Source organism: Muscardinus avellanarius, assembly GCF_963383645.1.
Source record: "Muscardinus avellanarius genome assembly, chromosome: 1".
NCBI classification, from domain to species: Eukaryota; Metazoa; Chordata; class Mammalia; order Rodentia; family Gliridae; genus Muscardinus; species Muscardinus avellanarius.
Window position 1 is genome coordinate 227,605,963 of NC_137786.1, and position 24,366 is coordinate 227,630,328.

The 24,366-nt window shown below is 46.0% G+C and overlaps 1 protein-coding gene across 2 annotated transcripts; it reads right to left on the bottom strand.

The window, feature by feature from the left end:
* Positions 1-925: 925 nt before the first annotated feature.
* On the bottom strand, positions 926-23,406 carry CPSF7 (cleavage and polyadenylation specific factor 7; the record flags this gene model as incomplete). Of its 2 annotated transcripts, none has more annotated exons than XM_080695787.1 (8): positions 926-1,088; positions 2,720-2,888; positions 4,941-5,059; positions 6,367-6,781; positions 9,740-9,912; positions 10,584-10,687; positions 11,488-11,706; positions 23,305-23,406. In XM_080695787.1, 8 exons carry the CDS (start codon positions 23,356-23,358, stop codon positions 926-928), a joined length of 1,416 nt encoding a protein of 471 aa, XP_080551913.1. The 2 variants fall into 2 exon arrangements, with proteins under 2 accessions (XP_080551913.1, XP_080551912.1); XM_080695786.1 differs by having other exon boundaries at positions 9,767-9,912; positions 23,305-23,358.
* Between the last annotated feature and the right edge of the window lie 960 nt (positions 23,407-24,366).

Below are 24,366 nucleotides of genomic sequence, written 5' to 3' on the forward strand. Positions count from 1 at the left end.
ACTGTGCGATCCTCCTGTCTCAGCCTCTCAAATGTTGGGATTACAAACTTGCACCACCACTCCTGGCTTCTAGCGACATTCCTAAAAACATTATTGTTGTGCTTTAAAAACTAAGTAAGCAATGGTCTTATACTTTTGTCTTGGTCAACTTTCCTACTATTTTTTTTTTTTTTTGGGCAGTACTGGGGATTGAACCCAGGAGCATCCTACTTCTGAGCTACACTCATAACCCTATTTTTATTCTTTTATTTTTGACAGGGTCTAAGCTGTGGAGGGCCTCATTAAGTAGTTGAGGCTGGCTATGAACTGGGATTCTCCTGTCTCAGCCTCCCAAGTACTGGAATTACAATCAAGCACCACCCACCCAGTTTTTCCCGCTTTTTACTTGAAAGTTTGGTATTGATAACTTACTACGTGACAGGCACTTTGAGTGCTAACTACATGGATTATCTCACTGAATACTCTGCAAGCCAGAGACAGTTGCTTTTATTCTCTTCATTTATAGATAAGGAAACTGAGGAACAGAAAGTAACAGGGCTTATTAATGGAGAAATGGGGGTCCATGATGACATTTTACTGCAGACACCATGCTCTTGCTAACATACCAGATTACGAAGTCAAGAAACCAGCTAAAGCTGCTTAATCTCAGGGTTAGAGCCCCTCAAATAAGCTGCAACGCTGCCCTGAACATCTAGTAACCAAAGTCCAAAGTCCTCTCCACCCCTGCTGCGATTTTTGGTAAGTAACAGAAAGAGAGAGAGAGAGAAGAAAAAGGAGGAGGAGGAGGAGAGGGAGGGGAGGGGTAGGAAGGAGGGAGGGAAGGAGGGAGGGAGGGAGGGAGGGAGGGAGGGAGGGAGGGGTCTTTAAGAATCTCTCTTTCATAAAAGATCGCCTGCCAGCCAGGAGCAGGGCTCTCCCACCTTCCTCAGTGGTGCCGGTCCCGCTCTCTATCCCGGTGTCTCTCGTGCTCCCGGTTCCTTTCTTGGAAGTAATCGTCGTGCCGATCTTCATTGTGGAGCAGGTCCCGGTGCCGCCTGCTGCTCTCCCGGGACCGGCTGGGTGACCTCTCCCTGGACCGATGCCTTTTCCTAGCAGAAGGATCCTCAGCCTTACTCAGAAGGCTCACCACCTTGGTGTCTCCCAGCACTTGCCTGAACTACTTTGCTATTCCTCTATCACAGGCCTAAGGATCTTAATTCTTTTTTTTGGTGGTACTGGGGTTCCTGGAAGCCCTTCTACCTCTGGGCTACACTCCCAGACCTATTTTTACATTCTTTTTTTTTTTTAATTTGGAAACAGGGTCTCCTAAGCCAGTGCGCGCGGCTGGCTTTGAACCTGCGCGATCCTGCTGTCTCTGCCTCCCAAGCGCGGGGATTACGAGCGTGCGCCACCACGCCCGGCAGGATCTTAATTCTTTGAGGGCTAATTTTATCTTGGAAAATAATGACAATTGGCTGGGCATGGTGGCGCATACTTGTAATCCCAGCATTTTGGAGGCAGGGACCGGAGGATCGCAGTTCACAGATAGCCTCAATTACTTAGTGTGGCCCTTTGCAACTCAGAGTGAAACCATAAAAAAAAAAAAAAAAAAAAGACTAAAAAATAGGGCTGGAAGTACATGTACCCTGGAAGTAGACAGCCCCTGGGTTCCATTCCCAGTACCATATAAACAAAAACAAAAATAAATAAAACCAAATTCTTTCAGTTGGAGTGAAAATCTTTACTAATACATCAGGCATGTTGGTAAAAACACATTATCTGACCTCATTTTAAAAATAGGTAGTACTGGGATTGATCCCAGGGGCTTTCTACCTCTGAGCTTCACCCCCAGCCCTATATATATATATATTTTTTTTTTGGGGGGGGGGAGTGCAGGAATCAAATCCAAGGGTGTTTTAAGTTACACCTCCACCCTTGTTTTATTTTTTAGTTTGAAACAGGGGTTTCACTAAGTTGAGAAGGGCCTCAGGTACTGAGGTTGGCCATGAACCTTCGATCCTCCTGTCTCAGCCTCCCAAGTCCTGGATAGGCATGTGCTACTATGCTGGGTTTTTTTGTTTTCTTTTTTGGTGGTACTGGGGTTCCTGGAAACCCTTCTACCTCTGGGCAACACTCCCAGACACCTATTTTTTATATATTTTTTGGAAACAGTGTGCCTTAAACCAGCGGGGCTGGCTTCGAACCTGCACGATCCTTTCTCTACCTCCCAAGCACGGGGATTACAAGCGTGTGCCACCACGCCTGCCCCCCCCCCTTTAAATTAAAATAGAGCCTAAGTTGCAGAGGGAGGACTAAGTTGCTGAGGCTGGCCATGAGCCTGTGATGCTCGTCTTAGCCTCCCAAGTACTGGCATTACAAGCATGTGCCACCACATCTAGCTTATCCCTTTTTCAAAGTAAGAAAACAACACTTGGAAAGTTGCTAACTTCCATATTTAAGATGGTCATGCAGGTAGTTAGAAGCAGAATTGAGACTTAACCCCAAGCTTGTCCATGTTCTTAACAATCTCTTCTTTTCTCCTACTTGCGCCCACTGCCTCAACAACATAGGTTCTAGACAATACAACACTTTTATTGATTTCTTCTAAAAGATAGGAGAACTCGGTCCGCTCTCATAGCCAGGTCTTTGTGAGATACCCTGGGCTCAATACCTAGCCCCACCAATGCCCAGAAGAGTGCTGCACAGGGCAGGAAGGCTGCTGAAGCAATCATCTACTCACCTGGAAGAGCTCCCGCTGGCACCCACACTGTAGGACTTGGCCTCAATGCCATGAAGACAGTCCTTAAGAGAGGAGACGAGGACACGGCATCGCTCGTCATTGGCGACCCGGGACTGTTTGATAACCGCAATGGCTGTGAGCAGTGTCTCAATCGCGTCACTGTAATCCCCTGACGAAAAATGGATGGGAAAAACCAAGTATGAGCACAGGCAGTAAACTAACCAGACCAAAGGAACTCATGAGGACACAAAGATAACTAGCTATTCCAAAAAACAATGAATGGGGTGGACACGGCAGGTATAAAACTGGATGACACATAATCTAATGGTTTAGAATAGGACAGATGTTGTCACTGGATACATAAACTGGGTACATCACTGTCCAAAGGCTATTTGACAACATCTATTAGATAAACACAATGCATACATTTATTTATTTACTTATTTTGGTGGTACTGGGGATTGAACCCAGGAGCACTGAAACTCCAAGCTACACCCTCAGCCCTATTTTATGTTTTATTTTAAAATGACAAGCCGGGCGTGGTGGCGCACGCAGGTTCAAAGTCAGCCACGCTGGCTTAAGAGACCCTGTTTCGAAATAAAAAAAAAGAGTATAAAATAGGTCTGGGAGTGCAGACCGGAGGTAGAAGGGCTTCCAGGAACCCCAGTACCATCACCAAAAAAAAAAAAAAAAAAAAAAAAAAAAAAAAAAAAAAAAAAAATCTAAAGGGCTGCTGAAAGTGTAGTATAGTAGTTTGGAAGTAACTGAATGTCCCTGGAGTCAATGCCCAGCACCATTTAAAAAAAAAAAAAAAAAAAAAAAAAAAAAGGTGCAGGGGGTGTAACTCAGAGGCAGAATGCTATGGAGTTCAATCCATAATATTAAAATCCATAATATTAAAACCCGCAAAGGCTTAATGTTTTGAATATAAAGTAATAAGTAAAAAAACTCATTCAAGAACCTGGCGTGGTGGCGCACGATTGTAATCCCAGCAGTTGGGAGGCTGAGACAGGAGGATCCTGGTTCGCAGCCAGCCTCGGTTACTTAATGAGGCCCTTTGCAACTCAGCGAAACCTTGTTTCAAAATAAAGAATAAAAAATAGGGCTTGGGGGTATAGCTCGGAGATAGAATACCTCTGGGTTCCATCCCCAGTACTGCAAAAATAAATAAATAAAATAAATACACAGAACATACAGTATTTTTTTTGTTTTGTTTTGTGGTCCTAAGGATGGAACCCAGTTCCAAGCTATACCTCCAGACCTATTTTATATTTTATTTGGGAACAGGGTCTCAATCCTCCTGTCTCACCCTCCCAAGTACTGGGATTACAAGTGTGTGCCACTATGCCTGGCTCACACTTTGTTGTTAAACCTATTCTGTGGGTTCAAGTTTTGCAGCCAAAGATAAAAAAATTATGGAGAACACGATTATTTATTTATTATTTAGTGGTAATGGGAATGGAACCCAGGGGCATTCTACCGCTTAGCTATGCTCAGTCCTATTTTAATTTTTTAGTTTGAAACAGGGTCTAAATTGCTGAAGGCCTTGCTAAGTTTTTGAGGCTGGGCTCAAACCTGTGATCCTCTCTTCTTAGCACCCCAAAATGCTGGGATTACCGGCATTAGCCACCATGTGCATCCATGATAATATTTAGGGCCAACTTATCTCGTAGGAGACCTGCTGGTCCATTTACAGTTAGGTTTAGATGGTAAACACAGAAGAAGAAAGTGAACATGACTCATGTCATGATGTGAAACTTGAACTACAACCCTCCAACTTTCAATATCCTCTTCTTTTAGAAACCAAAGATTTTATGCCCAGGGCTTTCGGAATCCCAGCTGCTGGTTCTGTGCGCCTTATACGGAGAGCAGGGTGAAAGTTAGCTGACAGGGCACGACGACATACCTTACGACGACACCCAACACACTTGCCTTTCCAACACAGGCTACCCGGAGGCCGCCATTCTGTCTAGATCCCCAATGCAATCATATTGCACATCAAATCATTTAGTTGAGGCACTGTTCCTAAAAAGCAGGGTCTGTATTTGGCATTTGATCCACAACAGAGACTAGATCCCCTAAGCCAGAAAGTCCAGTTACCTATTGTTCTCTGAAGTATGCCTAAAGCAGCTCCAACTTTATGTTGTCGAACTTGACAATGGACACGACAGAATAGAACAAGTAAAGGCAAGGGAAGGCAGCGGAGCTGAGATTCAGTTACCTGCGCTGGCTCCGGATACTGCTTTGGAAATGGCACTGCTGGAAATCGCTCTATTTCGCTTCATGATCTCTTCAAACTCGGCTTCACTCACTGTAGAGGGCGGAGGGCCCGAATCTCGGCTGCAGGAGACAATACCATTCCTGGTTGGCTATTTCCCTTGCTACTTTTACAATACTCTAGAATACTGTGTTATTTAATCATGTTCTACTATATAATGTCTTTTTTGTGTGCGTATGGGTCTGGGGATAGAACCCAGAGGCATGTGACCTCCGAGCTACACCCCCTGCCCGATTTTTTTTTAATTCTTAATTTTAAAACAGGGTCTCACTGAGTTGCAGAGGGCCTCACTAAGTAGCAGAGGCTGTCCGCGAACCACGATCCTCCGGTCTCAGCCTCCCAAATGCTGGGATTACAAGCGTGCGCCACCACGCCCAGCTCTATAAAATGTCTTAAATGGTTCTCAACCTGTTCCCGTTATTTTGTTTTCATCATCTTTTCAAGGAGAGAATTATGTCCTAGCTTTTGTAATTTGGGCATGACTCAAGAGTACTATACGTTGTAGTGTTTCTAGCAGCCTTTTATAACTTAAGCTACTTTAAAGGGGATATAAGCCAGGTGTGGGGGTGCACGCTTGTAATCCCAGTACTTGGGAGGCTGAGACGGGAGGATTGCGCAGGTTTGAAGCCAGCCTCAGCTACTTAGTGAGGCTCTCAGCAACTTAGTGAGACCTTATTTCCAAATAAAATAAAAAATAGGTCTGGGAGTATAGCCCAGAGGTAGAAGGCCCCTGGGTTCCCCAGCACCACAACATAAATAAATAAGCAAATAAATAAATATAAAAAAATAAAAGGGGATATGAAGGATATGACATGGGTCAAATGGTTAAGAGGCAAACCAAAACACAAGTAAAAACCACTGAGCATGGTGGTGCGCGCCTGTAGCCCCAGCACTTGGGAGGCTGAGATAGGAGAAGGATCACAGTTTCAAAGGCAGCCTCAGCCACCCAGTGGGACTCTGTTTCCGAACAAACAAATAAAACAAAAGGACTGGCGGTGTAGCTTAGAGATATAATGCTCCTGGGTTCAGTCTCTAGCACCACAGGAAAAACACACACCACTGACAGCTGGGCTCAATTCTGAACACCTATAATCCCAGTACTTGGGAAGCTAGAACCGGAGGACCACAGGTTCGAGGCCAGTACATGGTAGTTTAGTGAGACTAATTCAGAGGCAGAATGCCCCTGGGTTTAATCCCAGTACCCACCCACACCAGTGACAGAAAACTATGTCCTAGGACTAAAGACTACGACAAGAGTGCAGGAGGGAAGGAAACACATCACACTCGACTCCTCAGGAGAACGAAGCGCTTGGCGCGCTGTCCACACTACTGTCCTCGGCTCAGACCTATGGGAACGAACAGTCCTTACCTGCCGTGGTGGTTATAGGGTGTAGAGGCCTTCATGTAAGTATCTGGTGGAGGCCCCACTGTAGCATTCGGTGGGGGGAAGAAGGCTGGATTGAGGTGAAGGGCGGGGGGGATGGCCCCAGGGGGAGGTACAGCCAGATGCGGAGGTAATCGAGGAGGGGGGGGCATGAGATGCTGGTAGTGGATGCCAGGAGGAGGAGGAGGGACCCCAAAGCTTGAAGAGAGAGGTGGTGGGGGTGGAATTGGGGGTGGGGGCAGACCCATCAGGGGAAGGGCTGAAGGAGGGCGATTGAAGTAGGGAAGCACGCTGGGAGGCTTATCCACACGCGCAGAGGAGGGCGCAAGGTTCTCAGAGGGGGTGGCCCGTCCATCGGCAGAATCACTAGAATCTCGGGAGTGGGCCCGTGGAGGTATTCCTACAAAGTGAAGCAGAACTGACATTACTGCCCAGGCTTTAAACGAAACCCCCAGATCAGCTCATCCTCCAGCAAGTCTTCTGACACTGCACCAAGGAAGGCAACTGAGCTGGCTGGGAAAGAAGGAAGCATCACCTTTACTTTGCTCTGCCTCAGAGAAAAGGTCAGAAACATCTCGGAGGTAAACCTAGACAGCCACACTACCAAGTTTTATGTCAAAGGATGCTTCTTATTCAGAACTCTTAAAGTGCTTCAGATTCAATTTACCCTAGGAATTTTATTGATTTATTCTTTATTTTTAATGGTACTGGGGATAGAAACCAAGGGCATTCTACACAATGAGATGCAAAGGGCCTCACTAAGTAGCTGAGGCTGTCTGCAAACTGTGATCCTCCTGTCTCAGCCTCCCAAATGCTGGGATTATGCATGCACCACCACGCCTGGCTTTTATTTATTATTTTGATACTGGGAATTGAACCGGGGGCACTCTACTATGATCCTTCTGTCTTAGTCTCCCAAGTCCTGGGGTTACAGGTGTGCACTACATTTTCTGTTGCTAAATGTAGAAGAATCCTAATAATCCACAAGAATGACAGCATTTGGTCAGGGAACTTGGGGGGGAAAAAGGAAAGGGCAGGGGACAGACCTAGTTTCTTTATTCATATACCAAACTGGTAGCAGAGGAGGGAAAGAAACACATGAAGAGTAGAACACTGGAAGATACGTAAGAGGTTTAAAAAAAAAAATAGGGCTATGAGCCAAGAAAAGCTGCCCGCAGAATGAGCAGGCGGCACGGATGGCAGCAGAGGCTCCCGACAACTGGAAGTCCCAATACACTTCCATGGCGAACTCCTCTACCGCTCAAGGCAGCTGCTGGGGACAGCAGCACAGCAGGGCGTGCACAGCAGGGCAGAGGTATACAGCTGCGGGGACACGGTTCCCGGCGCTGTCACGGCACTTGGATGCACTGTCCCCCACTCTGATTTCACGAGCTAAGCCTGGTTCACATGAATTCCAACAGAACATGACCATAGGCCCTTGGGAGCCTTGGCGGTAGAAGATGCTCATCAAGTACAGATGGGAAAAAAGAGTGCGTCTAAAACTAAAACTCAAGAGCGAACCCCACTCCTGCGGAAAGCCCAAGGTGGAAACTGGTGCTGCTACCACCTTGACTTCTCTGCCATGGTATACTGCCGATGCTTGACAGGGCATTCTTTTTCCTTCAGGTCTTAAACACATGGCAACCTGACCTTCCCCAAGCTCTCAATCTGAAGAAAGAGGAGGGTTTAATAAAGCCAAGTGTGATTTTCTGACAGCTAACTACCTGTTCCACTACAGCTCTCACTTCTATAAGGGTTGTTTTGTGTCTATAAGTACAAATCCTCAGAGAAGCAGTCCACGAGTGGAATTCCACTAGCTTTACTTAGTGAATTAATAGAGCTCAAATCCATCAACAAGAGCAGAAAAGCAGCACTCAGCCATGACCACCTTCAGCAAAGATATGTAACACCAAAGAGTAAACAGCCGAGTAGACAGAAGCAGGAATGGTACCCCAATGCAGGTATAAATCATGAATGTTAGACGTCAGGAGAAGAGCCGGGCGTGGTGGCGCATGCTTGTAATGCCAGCGCTTGGGAGGCTGAGACAGGAGGATCTCACAGGTTCGAAGCCAGCCTCATCTACTTAGTGAGGCTCTCAGCAACTCAGTGAGACCTTGTTTCCAAATAAAGTATAAAACAGTTCTGGGAGTATAGCCCAGAGGTAGAAAAGCTGCTGGGTTCCACCCCCAGTACCACACACACAAAAAAAGTAGTCAGAGGAAGAGTCGAGTTAAGACTGACATGGAAGGGCCCTGAAAATGCAGGCTGTCAAGGAAGAAAGGTATACCTCCTAACCTGGAGCAATGGGAGCTCACACCACATCCATCTTGGTTCTCCATACAGCTTAGAATGGTTGCTGCTGTGAAAGGCAGCAGTGACCATACTTCTACCTGAAGGACACACTCAATTGATATGAGGCACCACTGTTTTTAGAGCTAGACCTAAGCAGTGGCAGAATATAAGTGATGAACCTTACCACCCCTGGTTAGCTGCCTCAGGCAGGGCCTTGTACAGTGGTCAGGACAGTCCAAAGTCTGTTCCTGAGGTTTCCAAGTTCAGAAACTAAATTTTAATAGCTCACCAGGGGTAATGACACCCTATGAGATTGATTCACACTAACTGGACTCACAAGAGTCTGATGCATAAACTAGAACACCAAGAGACTAGGTGAGAAATCAAATTAGCATCAGAAGGTGATCTGGTGATACAGAGCCAGGATAAAGGGAGGGAAATAAACTTAAAGGGAAGCCGTCAGCAAGCTAAGGTAGGATGCTACAACTTCCTTTATGCATGGGATCACTTGACACATAAACTAAACCACTCGGTCATCTAACCTGTGCCCTCTCCTGGACAATGCTAGAAAGAGTTGAGTTTTTCTTTTTTAATCCTTTTTTAGTTGACTCCTTACAAAGCACCCTTCTAGTACATGCTCATGACAAGATTAAGCTGTCTATATATGTCTTAAATTTTAGGATGGCTGCTTCTTGAAAGTTTAGGGAGGCATGTCTCAAAAGTAAGCTCGCTCACCATCTGGTAACTTTTAGATAAAAATACAGAATTTAGAGTTAATGGCAACTTTAGACATCAGGTATCCAGTTCAGCTGGAAACAGGCCCTAAGCAACAAAATGCCTTGCCCAAGGTCACAGTGAGCCAGAGGCAGGATCCAAGTATGACCCGAGCCTGCCTGGCGCCTAGCACAGCTCTTTCTTCTACAAACCTTGCTTTCTAGCCTACCCATTGGCCATACCACCACCCAGAGCCACCAGCACCCTCCCCCCAAGCCCCCATGTCACAGGCTGAGCCCACAACACAGAAACAATCCCACAACCTCCCCCCATACAGATGGTCTCCACGTACCCCCTCTTGGGACTCGGACGCACTCACGTTTCCGAGCCTGTGCCTCAAACTGTGATAAGTTCTGCCGGGTGGCCGGCCTCACATCCACTTTTTCTCCATTAAGAACTTTTCCTGGCAAGAGTTCCAACAATTTGTGGACAGAGTTTTCAGAGGCTACCACCACTTCAGCATACCTTGAGAAGGAGAGAGAGAGAGAGAGAGAAAGAGAGAGAGAGAGAGAGGGAGAAAGAGAGATTATTTAGACAACTGAAAGAATAAATTCTCTTCCATAGTGTGTGTGTGTGTGTGTGTGTGTGTGTGTGTGTGTGTGTGTGTGTGTTAGTTACTGGGGATTTTGTGGTACCAGGGGCATTCTACCCACAAGCTACCTCCAACCAGCCCTATTTTATTTTTATTATTTTGAAACAGGGTCTCCCTAGGTTGATGAGTCTTACTACTGACTGAAGCTGTTCTCAAACCTACAATCCTCCTGTCTCAGCCTCCCAAGTATGGGCCACCACACCTGACTTCTCTTTCACTTTTAGTGAAAACTGGCAATAGAAAAAAAAAAAAAAAAAAAAAAAAAAAACAACGTTGCTAACTTAACCCCCCCCCCAAAAAAAAGGGTAAAGGTACCAACCTATAATCATGTGTTTTTTGGGAATTAAATGTCAGCATCCTTCGCCCTTCAATAGAATGCTGTACTACATGGCAGCCAAGTTCCCACATTAAGGCAGCTTGTGAAAACCAACGCAGTAAGCTGGGTCAGGGTTGGAAGAAGGTAAAATCCAGCACCAAAATATAGTGCAGAACTGTTGCCCTAATAGTTACACACTAAAAATGAATCCCCAAGTCCAGACCTCACCCTTTGGACTGGCCATTTGCTCGATTCTCTGCAAATTTCAGTTCCACGACATCATAGACTCCTATAGAGCGAATAACCTGGATCAGCTGCTGGTCTGTGGTCCACTGGGGTTGGCAAGATGGAAAAGGGAGAAATGTAAAGAGCTACGTTCCCCTTCCCACTCATCAGAACACCCCAAACCTAGGATTCTAGCCACACCATGACCCCCGCAGCAAACCCCAAAGCGCAGCAGTACTTCCAATTAGTGTAGGCTTTTCTTATTGTTCTCACCTACACAGGGTTCCAAACCCACTACCCCTGCTAATCCCCATCTTTAAAAACTAACACCTATTTTAACTTTGCCATTTGTGCTGGCTTGGTTTTCAGTTCAAACAATGATTGCTAACAATCTGGATCTAACAGGCTAGAGCTGACCACTGTCAGGAGCTTCCCCTTCAAATTTACATATTTCTTAATTTGGAGCCCCCCACACCAGTCCCAAAACACACCACACAACGACTTTTGCAGAACAGTAACCACCTACCCCAAGTGTACTAGAGCTATCAAGGTCTTTGATCCCCGTCACCCACCATTATCACAGGACCATCGAATGACCACCAAGAGTTCAAGGTGTTCACTCTGAAATCTCGTCCCACAGATGACCCTGCTAGACATAAAGCCCCAGGGTCAGGGGCAGCAGTAAGATGGCAGAAAAAGCAACTACCCACTTAATCACTGCTTTCTTCGGCACCAGTACGTCCTCAGGATAGTTCTCTTTCAGAGATCAATCCAACCTGATCCCAGGAAAAAGAAATCCAACCCCATCAGAGCACAAAACAGTGCAGCAGTGGTTTCTGAAAATGCCATCACCTCCCAGTGCTCTCCCCCACCAGCCCTCCCACGAGCCGTGGTTAGCCTCGCTCACCCAGGAGAAGCTGCCCACGTAGACGGCGGCTCGTCTATTACGCAGGCCGCTGTAGGTATAGAGGATTGCAGGGGTCTTGTTGTTGGGCTTGGGAGATGGCTCCTGGCGAGCAGGAGGCGGTGGCTCGGTGCTGCTGCTCCTGTCATCAGAGGGCTGTGAGGTGGCGGTCAGCACGTCATCATACAGGTCGATCTGATCTGTATTGTTGAACTCTGGGTCCTGAGGGAACGAGGGGTTGGCACAGGTGGGTTTGCAAACTTTTTATTTTGTTCCTTCTACTTCACTCAGTTAACATGGAAGCCACAGTCAAATACTTTGTCAAACACAAGATTTCTCTGTCCTACTCTAAGAAACAATGTTTCAAAGATTCCTTGCTTGTAAGCATATTATTTAGTTATCCATATGTAAGTTTCTTTGTTAGTGGTACACAAAATTTTTCTGGTTTAGCCACTTGTGGGAATCAAGTTATGCTGGGAACAGTAAGCAAATTAAGAAGGAACAGGCATCCTGCTCTTACCAGTGAGGTCAGTCCCAAAGACCACCACTAGGATACACAGTGAAAACTCATCAGGATCGTGGCTATGTAAAATCAAGTGTTCCACACATAACACTCACTATTCTATTTCAGAAGAAACAAAGTAATTTATTAAGAAACATAAAGCAGGTAGAAACAGGTAAAAGTGGGTCCCACAATGCAAAAAAGACTGGGAATTACTGATTTAAATCCCTTGGTTTATACAAATGATTTAGGGAGGCTCTCAGTTTCACACATAACCCTTTTTTTCTTTTTTTGTGGTACTGCGGATGGAACTCCCAGGGGCATTGTATCTCTGAGCTACACCCCCAGTTCTATTTTTTTTGTCTTTTTATTTTTGAAACAGGGTCTGAGTTGCGAAGGGCCTCGCTAAGCAGTGGAGGCTGTCCGTAAACTGCGATCCTCCAATATCCGCCTCCCAGATGCTGGGATTACAAGCATGTGTCACCATGCCTGGCTCTAGCCTTCTAATAACCATCAAAGAAAGAAAGAAAAAAAAAAAAAAAAAAAGAGGTGGGTGCAGAGGGAGGGGTATATCTCAGTAGTAATCGATTGCCAAGCAAGCACAAAGACCTAGGTTCTATTCCCAGCTCTGCTCAAACTGTCCTGACTAGACAAGACAAACAACATCTCTCCACGTATCAGATGGCCTTAGGGTTTAAGAAAGGTCTTATAAGTCACCTGATCCTATTCAACGCTCTAAACCTCAGAGGGCACTACATTTGGCCCCATCTGTGGGTTCTGTACCCATGGATTCAACCAACTATATACCAAATATATCATAGAAATAAAATTTAAAAATAAAAATAATACAAACAAAAGGTATAACAGCTATTTACAGAGTATTTTCATTGTATTTATTGTAAGTAATCAAAGTCAGGCATGGTGGCACATTCTTGTAATCCCAGTACTTGGGAGCCCGAGGCAGGAGGATCACGCAGGTTCAAAGCCAGCCTTAGCTACTTAGGTGAGGCTCTCAGCAACTCAGTGAGACCCTGTTTCCAAAAAATATATAAAATAGGTCTGGGAGTGTAGCCCAGAGGTAGAAGTACCCCTGGGTCCCACCCCCAACATCACACACACACAGAAACAGAAAGTAATCTAGACACGATGTAGTGCATGGAAAGAATATGCATAGGCTACATGCAAATACTACAACATTTTATTTTTTTGTGGTACTATATTCCAAAACAGGGTCTCACTGAGTTGCAAAGGGCCTAAGTAGCCGAGGCTGTCCACGAACCACAATCCTCCTGTTTCAGACTCTCAAATGCTGGGATTACATGCGTGCAACGCCTTATTCTTTGTTTTTTTTTTTTTTTTTTTTTGGTACTGGGGATAGAACCCAGTACCTATAAAAAAATAGAACCCTATTTTTTTATTCTTTATTTTGAAACAGGGTCTCACTGAGTTGCAAAGGGCCTTACTAGGTAACTGAGGCTGTCCTCGAACCACAATCCTCCTGTTTCAGCCTCCTAAATGCTGGGATTACAAACGTGTGCCACCATGCCCGGCATCCATGCCTTATGCTTTATTTTTGAAACCCAGTCTTACTAAGTTGAAGAGGGCCTAAGTAGCTGAGGCTGTCCACAAACCCACGATCCTCCTGTCTCAGCCTCCCAAGTACTAGAATGACAAGCACGTGCAATTACGCTCAGCCTATTGTACCATTCTGTATATAAGACTTAACCATTTGAAGATTTTAGTATGGGAGGAGGCACTGGGACCAATCACTTGGGGATAACAAGGGATAACTGTGCTTCACATAAAAGTTCAGGAGGAAAAGAAAAATCAAGGATTTCCAAATGAAACCTATAGGGGATAAGGACATATATCCTGTTGGACTTTCAGTGGAATCAAATTGAGATTCGAGTTTCTGCAGTGTCTGTAATTCCGAGGCATCTCTAAAACCCACAGAACACCAATATAAAAATCATCACTAAAGTTGCTTAGTCAACTAAGTATACAGGTTTGGATCAAATGCATCACCAGGAAATCCTTCATATTGCCATCTTAGAGTCAGCTAGTCACTTATAGAATAAGGCAGACTTAGTCCTGGAGAATCTTAGTTTATAGACTATCACCTTAGAAACAAAGATTCAATGAATGCCAAGCTGTCCTAAGATTCCAACAGTCTCTCTGGACCAGAGCCTTGTTCAAAGAAGGTGGTGGGAATGCATAGGGGAGTTCTGTTGTGGGTTCCACTGAAGAAACAAGATATCAAGTTGTGTTTGGATTTAAATCTACTAGCCTCACATTTATTTATTTTGCGTACTGGGAATTAACTCAAGGGCATTCTTCCTCTGAGCCACGCCCCAGTCCTGTTTTTTATTTTACTTATTTATTGCAGTGCTGGGGATGGAACCCAGGGGTGTTCTACCTCCGAGCTACACTCCCCACCCCTGGTCCTATTTTTTAGTCTTTTTTATTTTTTGAAACAGGGTCTGAGTTGCAAGGGGCCTCGCTAAGTAGCTGAGGCTGTCCGTGGACTGCGATCCTCTGATCTCCACCTACTGAATGCTGGGATTACAAGCGTGTGTCACCATGCCCGGCTCTATTTTTTATTTTGAAACAGGGTCTCCCTAGGTTCCCGAGTCTCACTAAGTTGATGAGGTTCACCAATTCACGTTACTTGTTCAGCTGTTGAGACAGAAAACCACGAAAGGTCTGAGGTTTTTCTTTTCTTTTTTTCAGGTACTGGGGGTGGAACCCAGGGCATTCTACCTCTGAGCTATACCCGCAGCCCTATATTTTATTCTTTATTTTGAAAGAGGGTCTCATTGAATTCCAAAGGGCCTCACTAAGTAGTAGCCAAGGCTGTCCTCGAACCACAATTCTTGTGTCTCAGCCTCCCAAATGCTGGGATTAAAGTGTGCACCAGCACGCACAACTCTGTTTTTTTTTTTTTTTTTTTGAAACAGGGTCTCACTGAATTAGCTGCAAAGGACCTCACTAAGTAGCTGAGACTGGCTACAAACTTGGATCCTCCTGTCTCAGCCTCCCAAATGCTGGGATTACAAGTGTGTGCAACCACGCCTGGCTAGGTCTTTTTTTTTTAATTACAAAACCTAATTTCAAGCCTAGCATGGTGGTGCACAATTGTAATCCTAGTACATAGGCCGAGACAGAAGGATCACAGGTTCAAAGCCAGCCTGAGCAACTTAGTGAGGACTTCAGCAACTTAGTGAGATTCTGTTCCAAACTAAGAAATAACAGGGCTAGGATATAGTTCAGAGGCAGATGCCTCTGGGTTCCCAGTATGCCCCTCTCCACACACATTTAATTTCACAAATTAACTGAAAAGCAATGTTTATATGAAGTGGTATTGAAATTTTATTCCAGAAAGATTAAACAGAAAGCATGTATTAAATACTAACTGATGCTGGGCCTGGTGGCACACACTTGTAATCCCAGCATTTGGGAAGCTGAGATAGGAGGATCACGGTTCGCAGACAGCCTCAGCTACTACTTAGTGAGGCCCTCTGCAACTCAGTGAGATCCTGTTTCAAAATAAAGAGAATAAAAAATACCCCTGGGTTCCATCCCCAGTACTGTTAAAAAAAATAATAATACTGACTGAATGTTTCAGTTAGAATTTTGTGTTCAATAGTCAGAAAAATTGTGATTGTCTCATTAAACTCCTCTGCTTCTTCGAATACAAGAGAACTTGTTTAATTTTTAACTTAAATAGGATTTCCCCACCAATACTAATGTTCCCACCCCAGCTCCGTACTCCTGGTACAACTGAAGGAGGTCTAGGATTTATTTTCCTCAAAGCATCAACGTGACATCACTGCTTTTCTTTTTCTTGTGGTACTGGGGATTGAAGCAGAAGTGCTTTGCCACTGAGTAACATTCCCAATTCTTTTTATTTTCAAACAGGACCTCACTAAGTTTCTGTATACTGGCTTTGAACCAGTGATTCTTCCATCTTAGCCATCCATGTACTGAAATTCCAGGCAAGTGCCGCTGTACCCTTGTTTCTCTTTTCCTTTTCTCCTTCCTTCCCTCCCTTCCTTGTGGTAATAGGGATGGAACCAGGGGGCAGTCTACCTCTGAGCTATACCCCCACCCTATTTTTTTATTTTGAAACAGAGTCTCAGTAAATTATGAAGGACCTCACTAACTTGCCAAGGCTGCTTTGAGCCTGCAATTTTCCTGTCTCAGCCGCTTAAGTACCGGAATTACAAGTGTGCTCCAGCAGGCCCAGCCTGTTGTCTGGGCTTTGGAATGGCGATCACCACAGCTCTCCCTTACAACTTCCTCATGGCTGCTGCTCTGCACTGTCACTGTCAATCCTTCTCTCTAGCCCACCAGGACTAGAACTGTTTCGAGTCCAGGGACCCAGTTTTCCTGTTACCTCACTAGCCCTGGCACAGTACTTAGCAAACAAAATCAGCTTAATAAATACTTGTTGGTGGAAGTAAGGAGAAAACCAGGTATAATGTACAAAAGCCCGCCTCAGCATCAGTGGCAGGAGACACAATCACTCAGCTGGCCAGCAACTCTCAGTCACCAAACCCAAAGAGCAACTATGAGCCGACAGGTCTTGTCTGCAAAAAGGTTTTGTACACATGCTACAAGGGAACAGGAGTAAGCGTCTCAGGGTTCTATCTAGGAATGGTGTTAACTTTCCTTGGGGAGCAAAAAACACTTGTCTTTCTCGGGCATGGGCTAGCCTGGCACAAATCAGTAATATTCTTAAAACATTCTCAAACAATGCGTACTGGCTGCATTCAGTCTAAGCCAGCTTCTAAGGACCCTACAGATTTTTAGTATTTCTTTAGCAATTTCCAGATTATATTAAAACCAGTTTTGCTAAAATTAATTCTTTGGGTGGTAGTGGAGGTGTTCCTTCCTCTACCTTCTCTAAGCCATGTGACACTCAAAATCTAGACTTTTCTCAATTCTCTTAGCATTAAATATTACCTGTTTGGTATAAGTATCTTTCTTCTTTTGTGGTACTGGGGGTGGAACCCAGGGGTCTTCTACCTCCAGGCTATACTTCCAGCCCGATTTTATTACTTTATTTCTTTTTCTTTTTCTTTCCCATACTGGGGATGGAACCCAGGGACATTCTACCTCCAAGCCACACCCCCAGCCCTAATTTTTATTCTTTATTTTATTTATTTTTTTTGTACATGAATGTTTACAGCAGCACTGTTCATAATAGCATTAAAGTGGAACACAACCCAACTGACCATCAAATGACAACAGATATAACATGGTATGTCTTTACAATGGAATATTATTTTTAAAAAAAGGAAGTACCAGCCAGGCGTGGTGGCGCACGCTTGTAATCCTTGCGCTTGGGAGGCGGAGACAGGAGGATTGCACAGGTTCGAAGCCAGCCCCAAGCGCTGGCTTAAGAGACCCTGTTTCCAAATAAAAATATAAAAAAATAGGTCTGGGAGTGTAGCCTGTAGGTAGAAGGGCTCACAGGAACCTCAGTACCACAAAAAACAGGGGAGGCCTTGCTAAGTAGCCGAGGCTGTCTGCAAACCTGCGACCCACCTATCTCAGCCTCCCAATTACTGGCATTACAAGTGTGTACCACTTCGCCCGGCTTTATTCTTTATTTTGAAACAGGATCTCACAGAGTTGCAAAGAGCCTCACTAATAGTAGCTGAGGCTTTCCTCGAACCCCAATCCTCTTTCTCAGCCTCCCAAATGTTAGGATTAAAAGCATGCATCACCACGCCCAGCTCCAATTTTATTTATTATTATTATTTTTTGTTTGTTTTGGTGGTACCAGGGGTAGAATCCAGAAGCTTTCTACCTCCAGGCTATACTCCCAGAGCTTTTTTATATTTTATTTGGAAACAGCGTCTCAATAAGTTGCTGAGAGCCTCACTAAGTAGCTGAGGCTGGCTTCGAACCTGTGTGATCCTCCTGTCTCAGCCTCCCAAGCGCCAATTTTATTTATCTGAAACAGGGTCTCACGAGGTTGATGAATTTCACTACTTGCCAAGATTCCTCGAACCTGTGATCCTCCAGTCTCAGCCTCCCAAGTACTGAGATTACAGGTGTGCATCACCACATCCAGTTTTGGTATAAATATCCTTATTTTTTTTCGGTACAGAGGATGGAACCCAGGGGCATTCTACCTCTAAGGTATACCCTCAGCCCTATTTTTTATTCTTTATTTTTGAAACAGGGTTTCACTGAATTGCAAAGGTCCTCACTAAGTAGCTGAGGCTGGCTGGCCTTGAACCACAATCCTCCTGTCTTAGCCTCCCGAAGGCTGGGATTACAAGCACGCACCAACACGCTCAGTTCTATAAGTACCTTTATATAGAATCCACATATTACTTTTGGACTTACACCCTTAAAAAGTCCTCTGTTAACTAAACAGAGTAGAGAACAAAGGGTTTTGTGTGTGTGGTACTGGGGATAGAACCCTTCTACCTCCAGGCACACTCCCAGACCTATTTTTTATATTTTATTTGGAAACAGGGTCTCTTAAGCCAGATCTGCCTGTCTCTGCCTCCCAAGCGCGGGGATTACAAGCGTGCGCCACCACACCCGGCGTAGAGAACAAGGTATTAAGGCCAACAACTTCTTTTTTTTTTTTTTTTTGGTGGTACTGGGGTTCCTGGAAGCCCTTCTACCTCTGGGCTACACTCCCAGACCTATTTTCTGTATTTTTGAAACAGGGTCTCTTACACCAGCGCGGCTGGCCTCGATCCTCCTGCCTCTGCCTCCCAAGCGCAGGGATTACAAGCATGCGCCACCACGCCCGGCAAGGCCAACAACTTCTGATAAAGCAGAGAGCACTAGGAGTCCTGTGTCCTATGACCTACAAGTAATACTGCTTAGGAAATTATATTATGAGCCAGGTATGGTTGTGCACATTTGTAACCCCAGTACTTGGGAGGCTGATCAGGAGGCTCAAAGGTTCAAGGCCAGTCTCATCAACTTACAATACCTTACTTCAAAATTAAAAAAAGGCTGAGCACGTTGTTCAGAGCTAGAATGCCCCTGGATTCAATTCCTAGTACCTACTTCCCCACAGAAGTCTCCTATATGATCCTCCACGCTTTCCAATCATTTGCCACCAGATGTCAATGTCCATCCAGTGTGGATCCAGGGATCATGAAATAAAGACCGCAGCACCTCCATCCACTCAGGGCTTTAAAATGGAGCAACGTTGTGTCACCTTCATTACTGATGGACTGTATGGGAGTGAGAAATAAGTTCCTTCTATGTTGTTGAAAAAAATTATGAAAATATTCTCTTAAACCAAATGTGGCCAAATAGGCCATTCAGCCTATTTCTTGAAGTAAACTGGCAGCACCGGTAACAATACACATAGGAATTAAGGGGGAAAAAACCTTTTTGTTAAAAATAGAACAAAAGGAGACTTCTTTTTCTTTCTTTCTTTTTTTGTACTAGGGATGGAACCCAGAGGCATTCTACCTGAGGTACACCTTCAGCCCTATCTTTTATCATTTTATTTTGAAACAGGGTCTCACTGAGTTGTAAAGGGCATAAGTAGCTGAGGCTGTTTGTGAACCGTGATCCTCCTATCTCAGCCTCCCAAATACTGGGATTACAAGCATGCGCCACCACAGGTATCCTAATTAAAAAAGAAATCCAAACTCGGTGTAGTGGCCCATGGCTGTAATCTCAGTATTTGGGAGGCCGAGACAGGAGGATCGTAGGTTCAAGGACAGGACAGCCTAGCAACATAGTAAGACTCCTAGCAACCTAATGAGATTCTATTTCCAGATGGGGCAGTATGACCCTGGGTTCAATACCTAATTACACAGACACAGACACACAGACACACACACACACACACACAAGAACTAAATATATAATATATAAAAAGCACTAAAAATCTGATTCAAAGGAATCTGTAAAACTTAGGAAAACAATAGTTTTATACCTACTTAGTATGTGCAACCTTTCTCATTTATCCATAAAATTAGCATGGTAGGGTGACACATACGGATGTAATCCCAGTACTTGGGAGGCTGAGACAGGAGGATCACAGGTTCAAGATCAGCCTCAACAACTTAGTGAGATTCTCAACAACCTAACAAGATCCTGTTTCAAAATAGAAAATAAAAAGGCTGGAGGTGTAACTCAGAGGTAGAATGCCCCTGGGTTGAATCCCCAGTTCGTATGTATGTATGTATGTGTATATAAATAAAATTAGGGCCAAGTATGGTGGTACATACCTGTAATCCCAGTACTTGGGAGGCTAAGACAGGACTGCAGGTTCAGAGACAGCCTCAGCAACGTAGTGAGACTCTCAGAATACTAGCAAGACCTTGTTTCCAAAAAAAATAAGAAAAAAGGACCAGGAGCATATCTCAGAAGTAGAATACCCTGGATTCAATCCCCAGTACCACACACAAACAAATAAAAAATAATTCAGGTATGGGTGTGGTAATACATGTCTATGATCCCACTACTTTGGAGGTTGAGAGTAGAGGATCGCAGATTTGAGGCCAGCTCCAGCAACTTAGTGAGATCCTATTTCAAAACTTGGAAAAAAATGATATAATAAAGAGTTGGGGTGTAGCTTGGAAGTAGAAAGCATTGATTCAGTCTTCAAAACCAAACAAATAAATAAAAAGTAAAATATAATTAAGGGCAAAAGACACACACACGTAGCTCAGTGGTAGAGGTTCAAGCTTAACATATACAAGGCCCTAGGTTTAATTCCAGTGCCAATGGGTATGAGATCATTTCTTTATTCTACTTTTGTGCATTTTTAAAAATCTCAATGTGCTGGGCGTGGTGGCGCACACTTGTAATTCTAGCATTCAGGAGGTTGAGATTTGGAGGATCGTGGTTTGCAGACAGGCTCAGCTACTTAGTGGGGCCCTCCGCAACGTAGTGAGACCCTGTTTCAAAATAAAGAATAAAAGCTGGGCGTGGTGGCACACACTTGTAATCTCTGCGCTTGGAAGGCTGAGACAGGAGGACTGCACAAGTTCAAAGCCAGCCTCGGCTACTTAGTGAGGCTCTCAGCAACTTAGTGAGACCCTGTTTCCAAATAAAAAATATAAAAATAGGTCTGGGAGTATAGCCCGGAGGTAGAAAGCCTCTGGGTTCCACCCCCAGTACCACACACACACACACACACACACACACACACACACACACACACAAGAATAAAAAATAGGGCAGGGGGGTGTAACTTGGAGGGCGAATGGCCCTGGGTTCCATCCCCCGACTCGAAAAAATAACAAAAATAAATAAATACATACATACATACATACAAAAAAACCAGGCGGGGCGTGTGGTGGCACACCCTTATAATCCCAACATTTGGGAGGCTGAGGCCAGAGGATTGTGGTTTGCAGATAGCCTCAGGTACTTAGGCCTTTTGCAACTCAGTGAGACCTGGTTTCAAAATAAAGAATAATTTTTTTCTTTATTTTGGGGGTGTAGCTCAGAGGTACAATGCCCTGGGCCCCTGGGTTCCACCCCCAGTACTGCAAAAGAAAAAGAAATGAAATCCCAATGTCTAAAAGATACAATATACCAAAAAAGCTTTAACTGTACATTTAAGCCAACTGGACAGGAAGAAAAAGAGGCACATGAGCCTTCTGTTTCCTCAAAGACGGTCCAACGGCACTCCCCTTCTCTAGTTCATTCTTTTCATTCTTTCTAGGTTCTAATAGAAAATGCAAATGGGAAGACCCAGCTTGCCCAAGTAAAATGGTGCTGAAAAGAACAGGGATGCTAACTTTTAAATAAAGACTTCGGAATATTCTTGAGTTTTAACCTTAAAATCACAGACTGAGTGCTGGGCGTGGGGGCGCACGCTTGTAATCCCTGCACTTGGGAGGCGGAGACAGGAGTATCATGCAGGTTCAAAGCCAGCCTTGCCGGCTTAAGAGACCCTGTTTCCAAATAAAAATATAAAAATGGGTTTGATTGTAGCCCGGAGGTAGAAGGGTTTCTAGGAACCCCAGCAATAATAATAATAATAATAATAATAATAATAATAATAAATTAAAAAATATCACAGACTGAACTACATGGAAGATTCGCCCTCCAAGGTATACTTCCTGCCCTATTTTTTATTCTTTATTTTGAAACAGGGCCCCACTAAGTAGCTGAGCCTGTCCACAAACCGCAATCCTTTGGTCTCAGCCTCCCAAATGCTGCCATTACAAGCGTGCACCACCACGCACGGCTGAATATTGTTATTTCAAGGAAAATATTTGTATAAAGTTCCCTTATATATAATAAAAATACAAGGAAGCCAGAGATGGTGGTGCATGCCTGTAATCCCAGTACTCGGGAGGCTAACACAGGAGGGTTGCAGGTTCCAGGCCAGCCTCAGTGAGAACCTCAACTATGTAACAAGGCCCTGCTTTAATAGAAAATATAACAAATGAAAAGAGCTGGTGGTGTAGTTTGACGGTACAATGCCCGTGGGGCCAGTCCCCACAAACAAATACTAAAGACACCAAAGATCCCAACTTAGGTTGTATGTGTGGGTGTACATCTGCTTTCTATTTCATTTGTCCAACATCTTACCCTCCCCTCATGCTCCAGAAACAGTAAGGTTCATCAATAAAATTTATTATATCAAACTGCCTATGGACTTTTCAAGACCAGTATCGACCCAATTATAAAACATTTAAAACAACTGGAATGAAGTTAAAATTAAAGTATCTTTCCATTTTTAGAGGGGAAGGAAACTACATATTCAAGCTGCAGTCTGAAAGAATAGCAAAGGATCATGTGTCAAAAGTATCCTCACATATACTGCTAACAAAATTATGATTTCTTTTCACATCGAGTGTGCTTTATTTCCTCCACAGGTATTCTGTTAAATAAAGCACCATTTATATACCGCTAGGCCACAGCTAAAGAGGATCCTTTACGGCATCAAATTTCTGGTGGCTGTTCGGTATACAAGTAAACTTAATTTTGATCATCAGAACCGCAGCTAATTATGATTTTTAAGTGTGGTTAGTATCCAGGAGACTGACATCCAACTCTGACTTCCTCGGGGAGCAAATTCCACAGGTTGATTCACCAGTCTATTACACTTGATTTTTATTTGCTCTTAAAACCCTTTAAAATGAAGCCTGGAGGTTCCAATGAACAGAAAAGGGGCATGGCCAGTCCGTCTTTAAAGCCTCCGCTAGGGGTAAATTTCTGGATGTCAGGGGGGAAATTTTTGGATCCGAGGGGACGCCGGTTCCAGCCCAGGACTGGGCAGGCTCGAAACCCCTACAAGTTTGCTAGATGCGGTTCCTGGGCGGATGGAGGGCGCATCCCCGAGCTCGGGACGACCCCCGCCTCACCTGGTTGAACTCCTCGTCCGCGTAGATATCAATCAGGTCCACTCCTTCTGACATGGCTCCGCCAGGAAGATCTCGGGCCCGAAGACGGGGCAAAGTCAGAGAGATGCCACTGCAGCGTTCGGAGAGGGGCAGGCATTAGGGGCGGCCGGGCCCGCTCTCCGGCGCCGCGGCAGCATCCCGGCCGCCCGCCCCGCCCCGCGCCGCCCCCGCCGCCCGGGCCCGCGCCGCCGGCTCGCGGGGCCCGCTGCCCATCACCCGAGGGCGCCGCAGCGGCCGCGCGGGCCCAGGCCGCGGCGCCCGGGCCTCGGCCGGGCTGGGAGGAGCCTCGCGGCGGAGCCCGAGCCCCCGCCGACGGGCGCGGCCGCCCCGGCCCCCACCCAGGCCCGCCTTCGCCTCCGCGAGGCCTTCCCCGCTCCCTCCCCACACACCCGGCCCGGCGCCCTCGCCCCCTCTTTCAAAGGCCCGCGCCTCCGGCCGCCGACGCGGGCCGCCCCCGGCCCAACGGACCCCCTCCCCGCCTCGCCGCCGGCCCCGACCCTCCTTCCGGCCCAGCCGACCCCGGGCCGCGCGCCCCCGTTACCGGGAATATGGCGGCGGCGGCGGCGGCGAGTCCGGACTAGGCCCGAAGCGCGCGAACCGCTCTCCGCCCAGGCCCCGCCCCCCGCCGCCGGCGTCACACGCACCGCCACTTCCGCCTCACGCAGGGACGCGCCTTCCGGTTCCTCCGGGCCGCGGCGGCGCGAGTCCTCGGGCCGGGCGGGCCGCGGTTCCCGGAAGTGTGTGGGCGGCGGGCTTCCGGGCCGAGCGGGGAAGATGGCGGTGGGCCGCGGCGTCCCGGCGCTGGCGCGGGTGAGAGCGCGCGGGTCCTGGGGTCCCGGGCGGGCGGCAGCGGGGCCTGAGTCCCGTCTTCGTCTGTGGCCATGGAGGTTGTACTGAGGGCTAGCTGCCCCGGGTAGGACAGCCGCACTGCGAGGCCGACCGCACTGCCCAGCCTCTGGGTCGCTTTGGGGAGCCAGGGTGTACTCAGCCAGCAGTACTGGGTAACATTTGGGCGAATGAGCG